This window comes from Mus caroli, chromosome 11 (assembly GCF_900094665.2).
Source record: "Mus caroli chromosome 11, CAROLI_EIJ_v1.1, whole genome shotgun sequence".
NCBI classification, from domain to species: domain Eukaryota; kingdom Metazoa; phylum Chordata; class Mammalia; order Rodentia; family Muridae; genus Mus; species Mus caroli.
Window position 1 is genome coordinate 13,988,745 of NC_034580.1, and position 21,225 is coordinate 14,009,969.

A 21,225-nucleotide genomic window follows, 5' to 3' on the forward strand; every position below is an offset into this window, starting at 1 on the left:
TCTGTAGACCAGGCTGGCCTCGAACTCAGAAATCCGCCTGCCTCTGCCTCCCGAGTGCTGGGATTAAAGGCGTGCGCCACCACGCCCGGCTTGTGCTCGGTGTCTTAACTACAGCAATAACACACTAAGAGGGGATACAAACAACAGAAGCCACCAGATTATAACCATTTGCTAACTATATGATCATATATATAAAGGGCTCCAAAGAAAGCACTAGATAGATAAACATTTTCAGTGATGTAACAGTATAAAAAAAAACTAATACATAAAAAAACAGTAGGTCTTCTATATATCAAACTCACTATAAAAACAATCAACAAAACTCTAGGAGTAAAACTACCAAGGTCGTGAAAGACCTACACAATGACAACTATAGAACTAAGAAGAAATTTAAAACACTAGAAGATGAATTTATTTCCAAATATTCATGCACAAGAAGAATAAAAGCTGTGAAAAATGGCCCTATCACCAAAATGGGTTTACACATTCAGTGTAATCCCCATCAAAACTCCAATGACAGAGAACTAGAAAAAGACATTCTAAAATTTATATAGAAACTTATGCAGGGACATGGATGGACACACACCCTCAAACACACACAGCTAAAGCAATCTTAAGTAAAACAAATAATGCCAGAGGCACCAAAACCACCTGATCTCAAATTCTGTCACAGAGTAAGAGTAACAAAATCGGCCCAGTGCTGTCACAAAGACACACAAATATCTGAATGCGGCTGATTCTCTAAGAATCTAAAAACTTAAAGATAGCTTTTTAACAAATGATGCTGGAAAAATTGGATATCCATATGTATGTAGTATCTCTCACCCTTTTTGAAAATCAATTAAATATGGATTAAAAATAAGTTCTGTTTGAACTACTGGAAATCAGGTAAAACATTTCAAAATACAGGCAATGGAGAGCAAATTCTGGAAAGGACTAAAATAGCTCAGGGAAAAAATAGCCAGAATTGAAATGCAGGACTGTATCAAATTATAAAGAGTTTGCACAAGAGAAGAAATTAGTAACCACAGTGAATACACAAACTAGATAAAGTGGAGAATACTTTTGCCGTATACTTAAAATAGGGACTAATATCCAGAAAATATAATAGGTTCAACAACTAAATACAAAAGGTACACAGATAATCCAGAGAACAAGTGACAAATTAAATAAGCACCCCCCAAAGAAGTGTAAATAAGCCAAGAAATTTACAGATTTAAAATAATGTTCAACATCATTATCCATCAAGGAAACACAAATCAAAACTACTCTTGCATTTTAGCTTACCTAAACTAGAATGGTTATCTAGGTGGGAGAAACCTTTACGCACTGCTGGTGGGTATAGCCAGATACACACACACACACACACACACATACGTGTGGTCACTAGGACAATCGGTACAAAGGCTCTTCAAAGGCTAAGACTAGTTATACTATTGTTGGTACATTACTGAAGGATTCAAGGTGAATAAGCAATAGATGGGCGTGTATACCCATGTTTATTACAGAAATAGACATACACAACAGCTAAGTCATGTATGTAACCAACCTTAGTGCCCACCAATGAATGACTAAAGAATGTAGTGAACAACAACAAATGGCATGAAGGGTGACCATTTGAGAAGAGGAGGGGACCAGTAGCAAAGGGGTAATGGGATGCAGCAACTAAGGTAAAACTGTATAAGTATGAAAATGTCATAATCAAAAATTTTTTTAATTTACAATATAAGATGAATTAAAGTTTCAGGACATATACCAAACAAATAACAGTGGTGTTCTCAAAGCAATTAGTCCAAATTACTACATACCATTGTATTCCTACATTTTAATTTTAGTAGGTAAGACAGCTTAAGGAAAAATATTTTTGAGACTATGGTTTAAGCTTTAGATTTTATATAAAAAGAACCATCCACTGAAGCTTGTTTTACACATATATATACATATATATATACACATATGTGTATACATATATATATTTTCTTCCCTCTTGGGTTTCTTTTTCTTTTTTTTAAAGATTACATTAAAGGCAAGTTTATTGGGAAGCTGCTCTCAGGTGAGTTTACTGGCCCTAAGGATTGAGGCCAGGGGAGTCACATGTAGGGTGGGTGTGGGGAGAAAGGGCATATGTGCAGAAAGAGAAGGAGGAAGAGGTGGAGGAGGAGGAGTAAGAGAGGATAAATGCCTTCTTATGTGGATTTAAAAGATTATTTTGCTGTTTTGAAGACTCCTGATGATGAAAAACCATGAGAAAAAGCAAAGTAAAAGTGCTGTACAAAAATACATATATATTGTTCTTCTGATCTTACACTGTGTATTAAATATTTCAAATATGTTTTTGTTTAAAAAAGACTGGAATCTAAAGGGACAAAGTTGAATTTAGGGTGGCAGCAATGTTGTAAACAGTCTCAAGATGCACCTTTTGAAGTATGATTAATGAAATATATGTATTGAAAGAATAACAATCCAAGGAAAGATAATTGGAAGAATTAAAAGGGTAGCAATCAAATAACTCATAAATTGTCACAACTAGCACTGAATTTTCTTTTGATACCACTACTCAGTACCTGTTAGTTAAAACAAGTAACATTAATACTTTTCGAAGAAAACTACTTTCTACATACCTGGGGAAGATGGTTTCAAAGACCCAGAATATTTTATTGAAGATTGCTGTTGATTAGCTTCAAGCAATGAATTGACAGTTTCCCTTTGTCCTAAATCCTCTGAGATTTTGCAAACAGGCATACTTCCCACTAGATGATTTTGATTTAACTGAGGATTTTTCTTCTTAAATGTGAATTTTGGTAACTTCAGTATTTTGGTGTCATTCTGAGCTGTATCTGCTAAGCTGTTGTGGGATAGCTGCTGAGTACTCAACTTCGTATTAGTAGCAATTTTTGTGCTCATAAGACCTAAATTTACATTCAAATTTGAACTTCCTCCAAGAACAAATTTTGAGCTATTCACTTGTACTGGTCCATGCTTATTATCACTTGAATTCTTAGGACACACAGACAAATTTGTAGCATCCAAAATATTGAGCCCATCTCCACATATGTCTCTTTTCTGTACTGTCACTGGCTTACTCATCTGTGATTTACTTGCTAAAGACAATGGCACTGCAGAGCTGACAACATTCCAATGTTTAGATGGCCCCGACTGACTTCCTTGTTTAGATGCAGTAGAGCTACTTCTGGATCCACATTTGGAAGTATAACTTACACTCTCTGACTCCTTGCTGCCCTTGTTTTCTTGCTGAGTTAGTCTTTCAATGTCATCACAAGCCTGATAGAACAAATCATCATCTACATCGTCTGCTTTCCAGGTAGTCTCTAACTGATGACATGCTTCAACCATTTCACTGGCCAACAGCGGATCATTCCAGTCGTCAAAGGAAGAATTGAACTTTGATCCAGGAGACTGATTTGTGTTACACACAATGTTTTCTTTGCCCAAGAACACAGAATCAAATGGATCAGTAGTGGGTACTTGCAAAGGCACATTAACACCCAGCTCGGAACTTTGTTTATTAGGATACCTTGTGTACGAACTAGACTTGTTAGAGGAATGTTTATTAAGTATGCACTTACTGCGACTATCTTCTTTCACTTTTTTAAGATTAGAGACAGCAACATAATCTTCATCTTTACTAACCATGTTAGTGACAGATTTCTCAAAACTCACTTTATTTCCTGTGAATGGTACCTTCCTTGATTCATCACCTGGATGTGATGAAAACCTATATTCTCCAGCATCTCTTAGCTCTCTGTTTCGTGTCTTTGAAGGAAGATCCAGTGTTACTTTTGAATCTGTTAACCTTCCACCTTGGTTCATATTTGTTCTTGATGTAGTTGTATCATTTTCACCAACTGAGGTACAAATTGCCTTCTGACAAGTATCTTGGGCAGTTGTAGAAGGGACGAATTCAAGCATTTCAGCATTTTCCATAAGGAAGGGCTCACTGCCTAGTAAGCTTTCCCAATCATCCTCAAAATCATTAGCAGTCAACTCATCAAGCTGTTTATCAGGTGCTGCTGGTGTCCTAGGACAGGGAGTCACACATGAGGTTAGTATTACGGTAGTGTCTATTTGAGGGGAAAGTGATATTGGAGTTTTATTTAGCAGGTTTTCAGTGAGCAGAGTTTCAGTAGTAACTATTTCCTCTTGTAGTAAGGCATCTTTCTTTCTCAAGGAAGTTTTACTATTGTTCAAAAAAGCATCTAACAGATCTTGGCTTAGCTGTCCACTACACATCTGAGTGGAACCATCAAAAATAGCATTAAAGGCTGCTTCAACATTTTGGTCAAAGGGCTTCTGACTGCTGTCGTGTGCCTTTGCCAAGGCTATGCTACTGTCTCCTTTAATTTGCTTCTTTAGTGGAGTACAACGGATTTCAGGAACTACATCATCTGACGGCATCTGCACAGAATCTTTATGGTTACCTAAATGTCCCATTTCTGATGTCGTCTGGATAAAATCATGATTCTTCCCATCCTGCTCTTGGATCACATCAAGTTCTTCCATATTTTTATCAAACTGTTGAGCCAATTTCATAAGTTCTTTTTCTCGATTTTTTGTTTTTAATCTATTAAAAAAACATTGAAAACATTTTGATTAAAAAACTGTTTAATAACTACTCGATTACTGTTTAGTATAGTTTGGTGTGACAAAACACCAAAATTTTAACTCTCAGAATACTATGTTTTTAACTCACATATTGAAACAGAAACTGTTGACTATTTTGGCTTAATGACTATGAGCGAGAGTAGAGCGCCTGCCTCACTGACTTTCAGGAAGAGGAGGGGAACTCACTTTGTGCAGCTGACTTTCACTCTTGATTTTTCTTTTGCTACACCAGGAGTACAAGGAATAGCAGTTTCGCCAATCCATACTCCCAGCATGGAATTTGTCACTGGTTTCTCATCCTTCGAAAGACAAAAAAAGAGAAGCATAAGAACCTTATAAAACAAATAACCACCCCTCCCTCTCTAAGTAGAGAGAGACAGATGAGACTAGAGGGGGAGAATTCTGTTGTAAAGCACTCAACAAACTCAAACAATGAGAAGCTGGAGAAAGGCATTATGTCAGAAGCTATGATCCATTTATATTCCCACAACTAAAAAGTAATATTCAAACTCAGAAATTCCATATTTATAAAAACCAAGGTTTGAAGTACATTACCTATCAAATACGTTTTGATGTTACATACATATAACATTTGGTAAAAGGAAAAATAACATTTTAGTTGTAAGATGTTCACAAAACCAGAAACAAACTACATACAACTATCAGACCTGAAAATAAGAATATATTCAGAATTTTTTCTGCAGTAGTGATTCTCCAAGTTTTCTTATCCTCATAAAGTCTTAACTAAAACTTGGGAGCTCTACCTTGACTTAGACTGAGAGTCTAACAAAACAGATTATAGAGATTTTACCGTAAGGTCAAAGCAAAAGCTAAGAATGGACAAATAGACAAAAAGACAAAAGCAGAAAACTCAAGTATGAAAAAAAAAAAAATCAACTTACTTTTGCTGTATGTTTTTAGTTCCTTAATCACAAAGTTATAAAATGAGCTTCATATTATAAACCAGTGGTTCCCAACCTGTGGGTCATGACCCCTCTGGCAGCCCTCTATCTCCAAAAATATTTGCATTATGATGCATAACAGTAGCAAAATTAGTTATGAAGTAGCAACAAAAAATAATTTTGTTTGAGGATCACCACAACATGTGGAACTGTATTAGAGTCACAGCATTAGGAAGGTTGAGACCCACTGTTATAAACCAAACTAGCAAACCAAATTACTTAATCTTATTTGTTTATAGTAGCTAGAAAGAATATAAGTATAAAACATGATACAAAGTTAAAACTACTAGACTATAGGGTATTCTAATTTGGGTCTAGTGTGGGAGAAGGCTCCACTGACCATCCTCTGATCTTTACAAAGTATGTGCCTGCTTGAACGTCCACGGAAACAACAACTTTTTAAAAAAGGGTCATTTTACATTGCTTGAAGGTTTGGGCGAAAAGATTAGTTTTATAAAATCATAAAATCAGTTAATTTCATTGGAAGACTCAATATTTTCTGAGTTGTTTGTAGAACACTCTTAAGTAACATCCTTAATGACTTAATTTTGGAATCTGTCCAAATAAATTAAATTCATATAAAGTTTCAGAAAGTCATGACAATTTTACGTAGCCTCTCAAGCATATATATCAAGAGTCCTCTGTATGTTTATGAACTACTTGTAAGTGCTTATTTTAAATTATGATTATTACATAATTTACTGAACCCTAGGTACATTCTAGGTGCCATACAAGTTGTCTAAGCCTTCAATTGATCTTAGCTGTATAAAGTTATAAAAATAAGGCAAATAAAGACCTTAAACACCACAGAAGAAATCACTACAGAAAATGAAATGAGTATCTAATATGCAAATGTATGCCTTAAAAACTGAAATCAGAAACCACTAGGAAGAAATTAAATGATTTGAAGATAACTAAGAAAAACACAAATATGAAGAGCATGACATTTTCTGAGAAATCTTAATGCTGCCAACAATTAACCTGCTTTAAGAATGTCCAGCAGAATAGCTAGGAGGTGGTGGCGCACACCTTTAATACCAGCACTTGGGAGGCAGAGGCAGGCAGATTTCTAAGTTCAAGGCCAGCCTGGTCTACAAAGTGAGTGCCAGGACAGCCAGGGCTACACAGAGAAACCTTGTCTTGAAAAAACCAAAAAGAATGTCCAGCAGAAGACACTGATTGTATAATCCTAGTACTGCTGTCTTTACGTGAGCTGCTCTTTCCAGCCCATTTAGTTATGGAGCCAACAGGACACTCAACTTTGTATCACTCATGTCAGGCTAGTCAGCCCAAACATGTTTAACTGTGCTTTGATGTAGTTAATAAAGGCATATTGGTTTTTGTTTTTGTTTTTTTTTCGGTTTTTTGAAACAGGGTTTCTCTGTGTAGTCCTGGAACTCACTCTGTAGACCAGGCTGGCCTTGAACTCAGAAATTCGCCTGCCTCTGCCTCCCAAGTGCTGGGATTAAAGGCGTGCGCCACCTCGCCCGGCTCAAGATATTGTTGACACAGTAATAATATGGCATAAATGTACTTCAGACATAAAGAGTAAATACACTGAATCCTACGGCATGACAACATGGGAAGCAGAGACACCAGCTACAAAGCTGTACTGACTGCTGATGATATGTCTAGATTTCTATAGCTGGAGAAAAGTTGTACCTGTCTTCTCTTTTTGGACATGGTGATTCCTCATAAGCACATTTTGAACCAGTGGGATCTGTGGGTCATTACTACAGGCCAATAATACACTATCCTAGGGCATATTAAGGAAAATACAACAACTTCCTCAAAGACAACAGTAAGCAAAACTTAGATATTCTTTGAATTTAAGTGTTGTTAATTAAGAAAAAAAGGGCTGGCAAAATGGCTCAGCAAGTAAAGGTATTTGCTACCAAGTCTTATGACCTGAGTTCATTCCCTAGGACAACCATAAGCCAAAGAAGAGAACTGACTCTGGCAAGGTGACCTCTCCCACACACATGCTGTGGGTGTGGGTAGGCAAGTACATACATACATAAATACATACAATGTATACACAAAGATACATATGCACACATGTACTTTTTAAAATGTAAAAAAAAAAAATGAGAAAAAGACAGAAAAGAAACTCAGAACAGCTTCTCTTATGGGTTCATGCTCTAACAGTGGCAGGACTAATAAAAGGAATGAGTTACTGGACTCTTTTGTGTTAAATGATTGAAACTTCTTCACTCAAGGGGCACAAAAACTGAAGTAAAGGAAAAAAAAAAAACTAAAATAAGTAAATCACCATTAACATTAAAATTTTATGTCCCTTAATCCTAATAATCCACTGAAGCAAGCAAGGCTGGTAATAATTCTACTTTATGGCTGAGTGGACTGGGGTTAGGAACATTTAACGGACTTCCTAGGTGTCACAGCACAAGAGGCTATATCTAAATCCAGCGACCTCCCTGATTTTACAGTGGTCCTGGATGATTTTCTAAGTCGTTAAGAATACTAAGAAAAGAAACTGCAAGAGGGAAACTTTCCACTATGGACAGTGAAGAAGCACTGTAGAGATATGTACAGGAAAGCCCTGTGTCTGGCTTAGAGTGAAACGCTTCAGCAAAGCCTCTGCCATGTTTCGGTCAATCAGCAAAGGCTGAGAAACAACCTGGAAGAAATGTCTCGCTAGTGAGTCTGCTCATTATGAGCTTGCTTGCAGCTACACCAACCTTGGTCCTAAGAAACTCCTGGCAAATCTTGAGTTCTTACTTTTGATTATGGCTAGCTGTGGCCAAAAGGGATGGAGATCTGGGTGGGCTGTCTGCCACAGGCAGCAAGGGCAAGGTAACATTGGCAGCTGGAACCTTTCCCAGCCCCAATTAACCTTGCATAATGTTTGACTAAAGTAACTGGAGTGAGCTAGCTGGGTGTCAGTCTTTTCCAAGAAAGCTAAAACCCCTCTGCTCTTTCGAAAATGAAGATTTAGAATCTTGGTGAGCTTCTCTCTACTGTGGCACTTATGACTGACACTAATCAATAAAGCACAAACAATAAAAACTTCAGTATACCATAGCAACTAACTACATTATTTAAGGAATAAATAACCTAGAGATGACTTAAACAAGTGGGAAGGAATGGAGGCCTAGCTTTGTGGCAGAGCACAGGCCCAGTAAAAGTGAGTCCCCGAATTTGAGTTTCAGCATTATCACATGAATGAAAGGATGAAATGAATAAATGAAAAGGAGAGACAGCCACGCACAGGGTACCATACAAAACCACACCACTTTCTGTAAAGAACTCCACAATCAGTAGATCTGGCTATCCAAAGGGGTCATGAGACCATGTCCCATGGATTATGATATATGACCATATTGCACATTCTACAGTTCGTTCCTCTTTTCAAGGCATGCAGTCAGAAAAGCCAAATGTAACCTTGGTTGCTCTATAAACATGTTACTTTACATATGAAAGAACCACGCAAGCACACCACATACAATCTTTGCTGTTTTATAAACTATGAGATTTGCCATACTTACCTGAGGAGCAATACGGTTAACAATATGTGAAATCTCATCAGTGTACGCTCTGGAAATCTGCTTTTTTCTTCCTTTACCTAAAGAAACAAAACATTTCTATGAATTTTAGACCAGGAATTCTAAAGTCAGTTGTCACTTTTTAGGAAACAACTGTAATCAGTACAACTTAAATGACTCTACCCTAGTATCATAGCATTTTAGACAGAAAAATCACACATGAGGTTCTTAAAAACAAAACAAAAAACCCAAAAACACTGTATTATGATGTTACTGGACTAAAATTTTACCGACAATAATTCTTCAAGCACCTACCCACATAAAAATAATAACAGATTACCTAACTGCTTTGTCATTGGAGAATTTTGATCCCAGAAGATATCAGTTTGTCCATCTGGATCATTTGGAGAACTGAAGGTACAGGATAATAAATCCATTTTCACGATTTGTACTGGCGTCTCCTTTTCTGCATAAGATGACAATCATTGCTTCTAAGTGTTACGTTATTTCATAAAAGCTAAAGTCAAACAATTAATTTTCATGTCCAATATAAAGTTTGTCTCTTAAAGACAATTACTTTAACCACAATGGAAATGTTTCAATAAAAATAATATCTTAATATTTCATAAGTTTAGCACTGTAGTTAGGAAGTGTTTTTTGAAAATTCCATAGGCCCAGGAATGATACCACCTGATCACTGAATTACTATCACCAGGCTTTAGGTACCTCCATGATGTCAGCAGATGTACACGAAATGCATCCAAACAGAAACCCAAGCTAAACTCTCACAAGCCCCTTCTGTAAACTCGACCCAAATTTGACTCCATACACTCCAAAACCAATAGTGATCTGTTTCTAGGGAAGCTCTGTCTAGAATCACTTGAAGGTTTTCAATGTTATTGTTCTTTCCCAGCCTCGTTTTAACATAGCAGAAACAGGCAAGGTAACAGACGTTGTATTTTACGAACACACCCTAGGATAGAGGTTATGAGTCTGGTCCTTATTGGGATAGAAATCTCTTAACTCCCAAGTTTACAGAAATGAACGCGCCATCGGTTTGCGGGGCTAACCGGATGTTACACCTAGCAAGTTCCGGGAGCACTCTACAGTTTCTGAGGTGGCCCTTTTTGCAAAACAAAACAGCGTGGAAAACAACAACCGGCGTAGGTGCCCAATTTCCGGAACACAGTTCACGGCACAGACCCCGCCCACAACCAGTCGTTCAGAAAAGGCCCGGTTCACGGGACTCGGCTCTGTACCGCCAGGCTCCGCTCCCCGCCCTCTCCTCACCCCCGGGGCTGCGCCCGCCGTCAGCCGCTGCCTGCCGCTGCGCCCGCCGCGCAGGCCGCATTTCCGCCCGGCGGAGCTGGGAGCTGCAGGCCGCCCTGGACCCCCGCGGCCACGGCTCTGCGGCCGGGCGGCAGTTCTTAGCAGCCGCCCTGTGCGGCGTGCTCCTCCGGGCAGGGCTGTCCGCATGCTTCCTTCGCCGACTCATTCCCGTGCCACCGTCCTTCAGCGGCATTCACATTTTGCTACAGCGGAGCGGGGCAACTGCTCGGCCGAGAGCCCGCGCGCCACAGTCCAGCGCCATCTTTGCAAGTCGGGCGCGCAAAATACGCTGCTTCTAATTGGCTGCCTCCGTCTAGGGGCGGGTTACTAAGCATGGTGCGGATTGGCTGCGTCAGTGTGAGGGGCGGGGTTAGAAGGCTGCCGCCGGGGCTGAGGAAACATGAGTTTTCTGAGGTCTACCATCAGACTCATCCAACTTAGCAGGAACTGCAGGACCCTTTTCTGGATCTGTGACAGGGACTTGGTATGTGAGACAGTAAAGAGTTCATATACAATGACAGATTCTTATTGCATTTAAAATTTAATTGATTATTTCTAAGATTCAAATGATGGTGTTATTTGATAATATGAGAAAATAAAGACTATACTTTAGGAGGTAATAAATGCAATAGTTCATAGATGTTCTGTTATGTGCATAGCTCCAAAATGTAGGAAAACGTATTAATTTAATAAACTAACAGTCGCTGGAAAGTGTACACGCAAAACAGAGCTGTCATCTTAGTAGGAATAAAATAGTGTTTATTTTGAATCAGGTAATAATTCCCATGATCAGGGAGCATTGATTCAGGTTGGCCTAAAAACACGTTTCAATATAAAAGCAATCGCACAGACTTTGACAGTCACAGAACAAAAGACAAAGCATTTGGCAGGCACTGTGCTGGGGACAACGGGTAGTAGGTGGGTTACAGCAAAGCAGGAGATAATTCTTCCAGAGGCTTTAGGTAAGGATATAGTTCATGAGACCCATCCTTTCGTTGATGGAAGTTAGTGGTCTGGTAACAGTGCATTCCAAAGTTTTTACCTGATAGTCTTCAGGATGCCAATCCTGACAGTTGGGTCCTTAATGGCTAGTTAGGGCACTAAAGATAGCCATAAAGATTATTTGGTTTTATATCTGTAACACTCCAGTTTCCTTATCATGAAGTGTGTCTGTCTTTTTGTTTTTCAGACAGTGTCTTCTGTGTGCCCGGCCTCCTTATTTAATGCAGTCCCTCTGTGAACTCCTGGTTTTCCTGTCTCAAGCTTGTCAGTGCTAGGACCACAGGTATAGGTCCTCAACAGAATCATCAGCGTAGATGTGCCTTCTTCTTCTTTCAAATAAAGTGAAACTCGGAGGTTGATTGTGCTTTAATAGATTAGTAATAAACTAAATTCTAAGTTTTAAAAGAATATGATTTGTGATAAATAGTAAAACAAAAGAGTGCCAACTCTACAGAGAGAACTATAAAACACCTTAGAAATAAATTGAAGGCTAAAATAAAAAAGGCTATGCTGTGTTTGTGGTCTGTGTCACTCACTACTGTTACAGAGTCAATTCTTCCCAAATTGGTGTATCGTCAGTGCTGATGCACTTAGTCTCAGAGCGGGGGCATATGCACGTGCAAAGGGAGGATACCTTTACTCTTAAGACATGAAATGAAAAAGGAAAAATAGACAAGAAATTCTTGATCTCTTGAAGCATAATGAAGCTGAATCTCACCCAAATGTCAGGAGAGTGGTTAAGACTTAGGACGGTGTTCTAGTGGTGAAGGGACAGACAAATAAATGGATGGGACAGATTAAATGCCCTTCCACAAACTTACACCTAAGTACAGGCTTTGTATAATACAAATGATATCCATTTAAATAATGAGGAAGGACTATGGGAGATAAACAGTACAGCCAGATGGAATGGTGGCTCATATGTGCAATCCTCCCAGCATGTGGAGGGCAGAAGCAGGAGGATTGAGAGTTTGAGGCCACCTGGGCTATATTGAGCGATCTTATATCAGAAAATAAAAAATGATAACTGAAAAAGTACATTTATATGTGTATATATAATATATGGATTATATATAATTTACATCGATATGATTCACACATGGAAAAAATGAGGTGACTTTGTCTCAATCCATATCCCTAAATCAAATGAAATTGGTTCTATTTCTAATTGTAAAATAGTTTTTATTTTATAAAATTATGTATACTGTCATCATGACAGAAAAAATATATTTATGCCAATAAAGACACAAGAGGTAGAAACTGGGGTAAAACCTACTAACTAAGCAATGTAATTTTCTTAACTATTTACAAAACATCTATGTACAAGCCTGATTCTACAACTAAACTGCTAGCTCTTAGAAATACCGTTCTATCTGTATCATTCTATGGAGCTAATCTACCTTTCTCTTGATGTCTTCCAAACCCAAGAGGGCTTCTTAGCTCTCTTTTCTAGAATACTGTTTTACCTGTGTCCTGCCAGCTGCTTCTCTCCTGTTCCTGCAAGCCCAAAGAGAAAATCCTCATTACCAGGAGCTTCCTCCACAAGGCTCCTCCAAGCCTAAAGAGAGTGCTCAAAGGTCTGGTTGCTTACCACGGACGTCTCTAGCTCCTTCTCTACACCCTTGGCAGGGTAAACCACATCAGTATCACTGTGGGTGCTCCAAACCAAGTCACTGGGTTGCCAAATCATTTCACCTTGCCTGGTGGGGCAGCTCAAGGCTATCCAGCTGACTTTGCCTGGGGCCATACAGCAAAGACCACAAAAACTCTTCTCAGCAAAAGGCCTTAAAATAAGCAGGAACTTTCCATTCCTTGGCATTCTTTTCTACGGAGGCTTTTAGAGGTCCACCCAAGCTGCAACTCTTCAGGACACATAACTGAATCGGACATTATTTAAGTTTATATATTATGCTAACCATTAAGTTTTTCTATGTACAGTAATCAAATAACCCATAACACTGACACATTAATTTGGTAACTTATAACTTTTCTCCATCAAAATGCACCATTTTGCTCCTTAGGGTTTCTATTGCTGTGATATGACCAAAAGCAACTTGGGAAGAGTTTGTCTCATCTTGTTCTTCCACATCACAGTCTGTCAAAGGAAGTTAAGGCAAGAACTTGGAGGTAGGAGCTGTATGCTGCTTCCTGGCTTTCTGCTCATGGGTTGCTCAGCTGCTTTTAGATACAACACAGGACCATCTATCTGCCAATGGGAGGCATCACCCATGATGATCTGGGCTACCCCACATTAATCAGTAATCAAGACAATGCCCTCCCCCCCCCCCCCAAAAAAAAAACTCACTCACAGGCAGTCTGATGAAGTCATTTTCATAATTAAGATTCTTTTTTTATGTCAACTTGACAAAACCGAAACAACACACATTTAAAGAAAAATGAAAGTCAGGACACAGCTGATAATTATAAGATGTGCCGGTTAACACTGATTGCTAACTTGGCAGGATCTAAAATCACCAGAGGTTCAGACCTCCGGGCATTTCTGTGAGAATTATCTAGATTAGGCTAGCATCCGGACACGTCTGGGAGGGATTAGGTTGATGTGGATAGCACCGTTACAAGAGCTGAGGCTGTGGACTGCATTAAAAAGAGAAGGCAAGCTGAACACAAGCATTGTCCTCAGCTACCTCAAGTTGCTACTGTCTGAATTCCAAGCCATGGCAGATGCATCCTAGAACTGTGAGCCAAAATGCCCGTATCCCTTTAAATTTCTCTTTGTCAGGGATTCTGCTGCAGCAACCAACCAACCAACCAACCAAATAAACAAAAAACAAACAAAATAAAACATCTATAACTTAGAGCCCTGTTATGATTTAGATATAAAGTGCCTCCAAAAGAGCACTTAGTCCTGATATGAGTTCTTGTTAGGTAGTTTTCTCATCTCTAGCACAAAATATCTCACATAAGAATCTTAAGGGCAGGATAATTTATTTTAGCTCACAGTTTCTGGCTAGAGAGTCATGGTATGGGATTTATTTGATATGGTGGGAAACATGTGGCTTGACCTATCCCATCTCAATAGGTCAGGTAACAGAGAGGCTTGGACATGCCCCTAGAACCCTACTTCTCCTACCTAGATCCAATATATCAAATCATTCTACAGTCTCCCCAAATAGTACCACTTGTTGGTAACTAAGTATTCAGATATATGAACCTGTGAACACATTTAACAGCCTGTATCATGAGGTCTCTAGCTCAGTGAGTAGATTAACTTACTAACAGGTTTATGATTTGAAGGCATTATTAGGAGATTGTCTTAATTAGAGTTTTATTGCTGGGAAGAGATACCATGGCCAAGGCAATTCTTACAAAGGAAAACCTTTAATTAGGGTCTGACTTACAGTTTAAGAGGCTCAGTCCATTATCATCATGGCAGGAAGCATGACAGCATACAGGTAGACATGGTGCTAGAAGAGTCATGAGTTCTACATATAATGGCATAGAATATATATTACCATTCCAAAATGTAGGGAAGGGAGCATAATGAGGAAGCACCGGAACAAGACAAGACTAAAAATGAGCTGGGCAAATTCCAAACTCTGCATCTCTGTGTCTGATGTCAAAATGCTCTTCACATCTCCAACTCTTTTCATCTTCATTAACTTCAGTACAGTTCAAAAAACAAAACCAAACAAACAAACCCAAGCCGGGCAGTGGTGGAACACGCCTTTAATCCCAGCACTTGGGAGGCAGAGGCAGGAGGATTTCTAAGTTCGAGGCCAGCCTAATCTACAAAGTGAGTTCCAGGACAGCCAGAGCTACACAGAGAAACCCTGTCTCAGAAAAGTAACAAAACAAAACAAAACTTCAGTACAGTTCTTTCTCTTGGGCTGTTTCTATTTCCTGTTAGCAGCTTTCCTTGGCAGGTATCCCAACACTCAGGCATCTCCAAAATCTTGGGGTCTCCAAGGCAACTTCAACTTTACAGCTTCATGCAATGGTCTCTCTGGTTCTCCATGCAGGGATAAGCCTGCCTTACACCTGGCCTCAATGGCTTTCCCTAGTCATGGAAGTATATATTTACACACATGGCCTCTCTGCTCCTCCATACAGGAATACCCCTTTCCTTATTTATGGAGGGAAATTCTCTAACCTTTTCTATTCTTGACTGTTAAGGCAGAGCCACATGGCCAAAACTGCCAAGTTCTGCTGCTTGCTGGGGCTGGAACATGGCCCCCTCATTCAATTATATTTTCATCAGTTTTCCTTTTCTGTGACTTCCTTCACTGACTAATGTTGGATTTCCTGGCACTTGCTCTGTAGACCAGGCTTGCCTTTAACTCAGAAATCTGCTGGCTTCTGTGCCCTGAGTTCTGGGACTGTGCCTGTACTTAAGGTTTTCTTTATTTCCTTTATACAAGATGGACACTGGGTGGGATCTTGCCCCAAAGTCAACACTGCCTTAATTCCATTTAATATCTATAATCTGGTTTTGCACCATATAGTTTGTGGTTTGTTTTTGTTTTTCAGCTTGCTCCATTTGCAAAATACTCTCTTCATACGAGGCAGCTTTGAAATTTTCTTTGTCAATAAAATTAAATCTCCTCACCTTAACTTCAGACTCACTCTTCAGACAAGGGCAAAAAACAGCCACATTCATCACCAAAATATCACAAGAATGATCTCTAGGCAAAATACTAAGATTCTTCTCCTCAGACAATTCTTGAGCCAGGCCCCAATAGTTCAAATTACCCTTACCACCAATGTCTTCCACATTCACATTGGAGTGGTCCATTAAGCCCTGCTTAAAGCATTTTACTGTTTTCCTAATCCAAAATAAATCCATAGTTCCTTAAATTTTATGTGTCAATAATTTTGTCACAGCAAACAGAAAAGTGGCTGATATATGAATGTAAACCTCAATGTTGAAATGTTTAAGAAAGGTCTGAGAAGTGATTGTCCTAAAAGTCAGAATAATGGTCCCTGCTCAGGTTTGAATGCAGTATATCACCCACAGACTCATAGGCTTGAACTGTAGGTATCTGCTAGTGCTGGTGGAGCATGTAGAGCCTTTAAGAGATAGTGGCTACCTGAGGGAAGTTGGTTCCCAGAGGATGGGCTTCATAGGTTATAGCTCTGCCCCTCCTCCAGCCAGTCTCTCTGCTTCCTTTGCCCTGTGTGATACACCCCACAAGCCATATGCTACCCTTGTCAAGGGCCAAATCTGCCATCTGACTTTTGGATGGAAGAAATGAACAGCAATTAGAAGACAAAGGCTCATCTCCCATGTCTGTTCCCTCACCCATTTTACTGTCATGAACGTGATCATCTTGTACTGATTCAGTAAACTCTGCATCTTAGTCCACATATATCTTTCCACGCAGGCATTATATCTACCAATAAACATGTTGTAGCTTTTAATCTAAAAATCTAGTTCTCCAGAGGAAATCATAGCTTTATTCTTTCTGTCTCACCTGCAGTTTGGTTGATGGGAGTCCTAGAACTAAGTTTGAGCTTTAGTCCTTGTTCACATGTAAGACATTTGTGCCCCAAAGAATTTCATCCTTTTCCCTTCAATCTTTGATATCATAGTAATATTTTCCTTTATTGTGCTATTATGTGTAAATCACATTTTTGAACTTGACTGCATTACTTGAGCATCCTCATGTCTAAATTATTAGGATCAATGTTTCTGTAGTGGTAAATAGTTAATCCACTCTGAGCTACTGGTGGGTGCTTTCACACCTCTGCACTTGCCTAAGAGCTCTGGATTCACAAATGAAAATTCACTCTCTCTCTCTCTCTCTCTCTCTCTCTCTCTCTCTCTCTCAACCTTTATATTTTAATATGCCTAATTTGCTCAGTGGCTGCACACTTCCGAACCTTGGCAAGCCTAGCACACACTCCCCTCTAGTATTCCTGAGTTAACACTGAGTAAATCTATATGTTATCTTTTAAAAAACTTTATTTGTAATTCATTTTTTACACTCCATATTCCATTCCCTGCCCCTCCCAATCCACCCTCCAATTGCTTCAAATCCCACACCTCCTCTCCACCCCATCTCCACGTGGATGCCCCCACCCCCTACCCCACCTGACCTCTAAACTCCCTGGGGCCTCCAGTCTCTTGAGGGTTAGGTGCATCATCACTGAATGAACACAAACCCAGAAGTCCTCTACTGTAAATGTGTTGGGGGCCTCATATCAGCTGGTGTATGCTGTCTGTTTGGTGGTCCAGTGTTTGAAAGATCTCTGGGGTCCAGATTCATTAAGACTGCTGGTCCTCCTACAAAATCGCCCTTTTCCTCAGCTTCTTTCAGCCTTCCCTAATTCAACAACAGGGGTCATATGTTATCTTCACTGCCCTGTTTTCTTCTGTGCAGCCCTTCCATGGGGACACTTTCCCTTTGTATCTACAATTTTGTCATCTTATCTTCCTGCTCCATCAACAATGTGGTCTGCCCTACACCCCCCTCATGGCATAATCGCTTCTTCTTCCCTTGTCCCTTTTCTCTTATCCAGAAAATCTAAACTCTGGCTTCTATCTCCCTGCCCAGGCATTGACCATTGGCAACTTTATTTCTGAAACAGAGCCAACTGGGGGCAGGTTTCCTTTAGCCTACATGTGGGACATAACAAACAGGTTTTTTTTTTGGGGGGGGGGCACAATTAGCATGAGAATACAAGCCTCTACATGTTTCTATTGGTGAGCTCTTCTGCCTCCAAACTGATCAAGGATTCTAGAAACATATATTCACGATGGCTTAATTTAACTCCTCTGATTCAAATACAGAACTTACATTTAGAAAGTAGTTAAACAGCTCTATGGTGGTTTCAATAAGAATGGCTCCCATAAGCACATATATTGTTTAGATGCTGGGTCTTCAGTTGATAGAACTATCTGGGAAGAAGGAGAAGATATGGCCTTGTTGGAGGAGGTATGTCCTCAGGAGTTTTCAAAATCCAGCCCTTCTGAGTTAGGTTTGGCTGCCTTGTGCCTGTGGATCAGATATAAGCTTTCATGCCTGTCTGGCTGCTGCCATACTCCCTGCCATGATGCTCACAAACTTACCCACATTCTAGAATTATAAGCCACTATAAACTCTTTTATAAGTTGTCTTGGCCATACTGCCTCTTTAAAACAACAAAAAAGTAATTAAGACAAATTCCAAATAATTTAATGACACCTAGAGGAGTAAGAAAGATATGTTGGGCTTCGGGTCTGGGCTGGTGCCCTGAGCATACCTTGTGTGCAAACTCCTCAGCTAGTCCCACAACACCCAGAGGAAAAGCCACTCCCAAGCACTCTAACACTCCCAAGATCATAGGAAAGGAGGTGAAGAAGACACAACATCTGCCCCAACACCAGAAGTAACTGGGACCAGAGGGACCAAGGCACCCAACTCCACCCAACCAGTGGCATAGGTTCCTTCCTGTCTGGGCCATTGCCTTGAGCAGAACTTGTTTGAGAACTCCTCAGCTAGTAACTCAACACCCAGAGGAAGCTCCATTCCCAGGTGCTCTAACATGCCCAGGATCAAAGCATCAAAAGTACCCTGAGCAGACCTTGGGCACTAAATCTGCAGCCAGTCCCACGACACCCAAAAGAAGCTCCACTCCTAAGCACTCTAACATGCCCAGGACCACAGAATCCCAGGATCCCAGGAACTTGGTCACACCAAGATCTCAGGGTCCCAGAGGCAGCTTGACTCCCATGAGCTCTGACATACCAAGGATCTCAGGATCACAGAATCATAGGATCACAGAGACAGCTGAACTCTGAGGAGTTCTGACATAACCAGGATCACAGGAAGGACAGACTCCAGCCAGATATAGGTAGGGCAGGTAGCATTAGACATAATCAGCTGGCAGGAGGCGAGTGTAAGAATATATGCAATAGAAACCAAGGTTACTTGGCATCATCAGAAACCAATTCTTCCACCATAGCAAGTCCCAGATACACCATCTCACTGGAAAAAGCAAGATTCAGATCTAAAATCACTTCTCATGGGATGATGGTAGAGGACATTAGGGACATAAATAACTCCCTTAAAGAAATACAGGAGAACACAGGTAAAAAGCTAGAAGCCCTTAAAGAGGAAACACAAAACTCTCTTAAAGAATTACAGGAAAACACAAACAGGTGAAGGAACTGAACAAAACCATCCAGGATCTAGAAATGGAAATAGAAACAATAAAGAAATCACAAAGGGAGACAACCCTGGAGATAGAAAACTAGGAAAGAGATTAGGTATCATAGATGCAAGCATCACCAACAGAATACAACAGACAGAAGAGAGAATCTCAGGTGCAGAAGATACCATAGAAAACATTGACACAACAGTCAAAGAAAATGCAAAAATCAAAAATCTCCTAACCCAAAACATCCAGGAAATCCAGGACACAATGAGAAGACCAAACCTAAGGATAATAGGTATAGAAGAGAATCAAGATTCCCAACTTAAAGGACCAGTTAATATTTTCAACAAAATTATAGAAGAAAACTTCCCTAACCTAAAGAAAGAGATGCCCATGAACATACAAGAAGCCTACAGAATTCCAAATAGAGTGGACCAGAAAAGAAATTTCTCCTGTCACATAATAATCAGAACAACAAATGCACAAAACAAAGAATATTAAAAGCACTAAGGGAAAAAGGTCAAGTAACATATAAAGGCAGATCTATCAGAATTACACTAGATTACTCACCAGAGACTAGGAAAGCTAGAAAATCCAGGGCAGATGTCCTACAGACCCCAAGAGAACACAAATGCCAGCGTAGGCTACTATAGAGTTTTGGGTACAGCAAAACTCTCAATTACCATAGATGGAGAAAACAAGATATTCCATGAGTAAACCAAATTTACACAATATATTTTCATAAATCCAGCCCTACAAAGGATAATAGATGGGAAAGCCAACACAAGGAGGGAAACTACACCCTAAAAAAAAGCAAGAAAGTAATCTTTCATCAAACCCCAAAGAAGATAGCCACACAAAAATAATTCCACCTCTAACCACAATAACAGGAAGTAACAATCACTTTTCCTTAATATCTCTTACCATCAGTGGCCCCATTTCCCCAATAAAAAGACATAGACTAAGAGTCTGGCCACATAAACAGGACCCAGCATTTTGCTGCATACAGGAAACACACTTCAGTGACAAAGGCAGATACTATCTCAGAGTAAAAGGTTGGAAAACAGTTTTCCAAACAAATGGTCCCAACAAACAAGCTGGAGTCGCCATTCCAATATCAAATAAACTCAACTATCAACCAAAAGTTATTTTAAAAAAGATAAGGAGGGACACGGCATACTGGTTAAAGGAAAAATCTACCAAGAGGAGCTCTCAATTCTGCTCTCAATCTATGCTCTAAATGCAAGAGTACCCACATTCATAAAAGAAACTTTACTAAAGCTCAAAGCACACATTGTACACCATACAATACTAGTAGGAGACTTCAACACCCTACTCTCAGCAATGGAGAGATCATGGAAACAGAAACTAAAGACAGACACAGTGAAACTGACAGAAGTTATGAACCAAATGTATCTAACAGATATTTATAGAATATTTCATCCTAAAGCAAAAGAATATACCTTCTCCTCAGCACCTTATGGTACCTTCTCCAAAATTGACCATATAATCCATCACAAAACAGGCCCCAACAGATACAAGCCGATTGAAATAATCCCATGCGGGGCTGGTGAGATGGCTCAGCAGGTAAGAGCACCCGACTGCTCTTCTGAAGGTCCAGAGTTCAAATCCCAGCAACCACATGGTGGCTCACAACCATCCGTAACGAGATCTGACTCCCTCTTCTGGAGTGTCTGAAGACAGCTACA

General features: G+C 39.7%; 2 protein-coding genes across 5 annotated transcripts in view; one reads left to right on the forward strand and one right to left on the reverse strand.

Annotated features, from left to right (window-relative positions):
- Nucleotides 1–10,691, reverse strand: part of Etaa1 (ETAA1 activator of ATR kinase) — a 15,191-nt gene extending 4,500 nt beyond the window's left edge. The window contains exons 1-5 of one of the 3 annotated variants that reach the window (XM_029484030.1): nucleotides 10,379–10,691; nucleotides 9,434–9,554; nucleotides 9,092–9,168; nucleotides 4,810–4,922; nucleotides 2,622–4,582 (exon numbers count right to left, since the gene is read on the reverse strand). In XM_029484030.1, coding sequence (XP_029339890.1) covers nucleotides 2,622–4,582; nucleotides 4,810–4,898 — 2,050 coding nt within the window. In that variant the 5' untranslated portion in view covers nucleotides 4,899–4,922; nucleotides 9,092–9,168; nucleotides 9,434–9,554; nucleotides 10,379–10,691. Of the gene's footprint in view, nucleotides 1–2,621; nucleotides 4,583–4,809; nucleotides 4,923–9,091; nucleotides 9,169–9,428; nucleotides 9,555–10,060; nucleotides 10,081–10,378 lie in introns of those variants that run through there. The other 2 variants (XM_021176745.2, XM_029484029.1) reach the window with 2 other exon arrangements.
- LOC110305007 lies at nucleotides 10,597–16,234 on the forward strand. Of its 2 annotated transcripts, XM_021176744.2 has the most exons (3): nucleotides 10,644–10,901; nucleotides 13,441–13,546; nucleotides 15,908–16,234. In XM_021176744.2, the coding sequence occupies exons 1-3, from the start codon at nucleotides 10,818–10,820 to the stop codon at nucleotides 16,057–16,059; spliced, it is 342 nt and encodes a 113-aa protein (XP_021032403.1). In that variant the 5' UTR covers nucleotides 10,644–10,817; the 3' UTR covers nucleotides 16,060–16,234. The 2 variants fall into 2 exon arrangements, 1 of the variants encoding a protein (XP_021032403.1); XR_002379126.2 differs by lacking the exons at nucleotides 13,441–13,546; nucleotides 15,908–16,234 and adding an exon at nucleotides 11,607–11,910 and having other exon boundaries at nucleotides 10,597–10,901.
- Nucleotides 16,235–21,225: the final 4,991 nt, after the last annotated feature.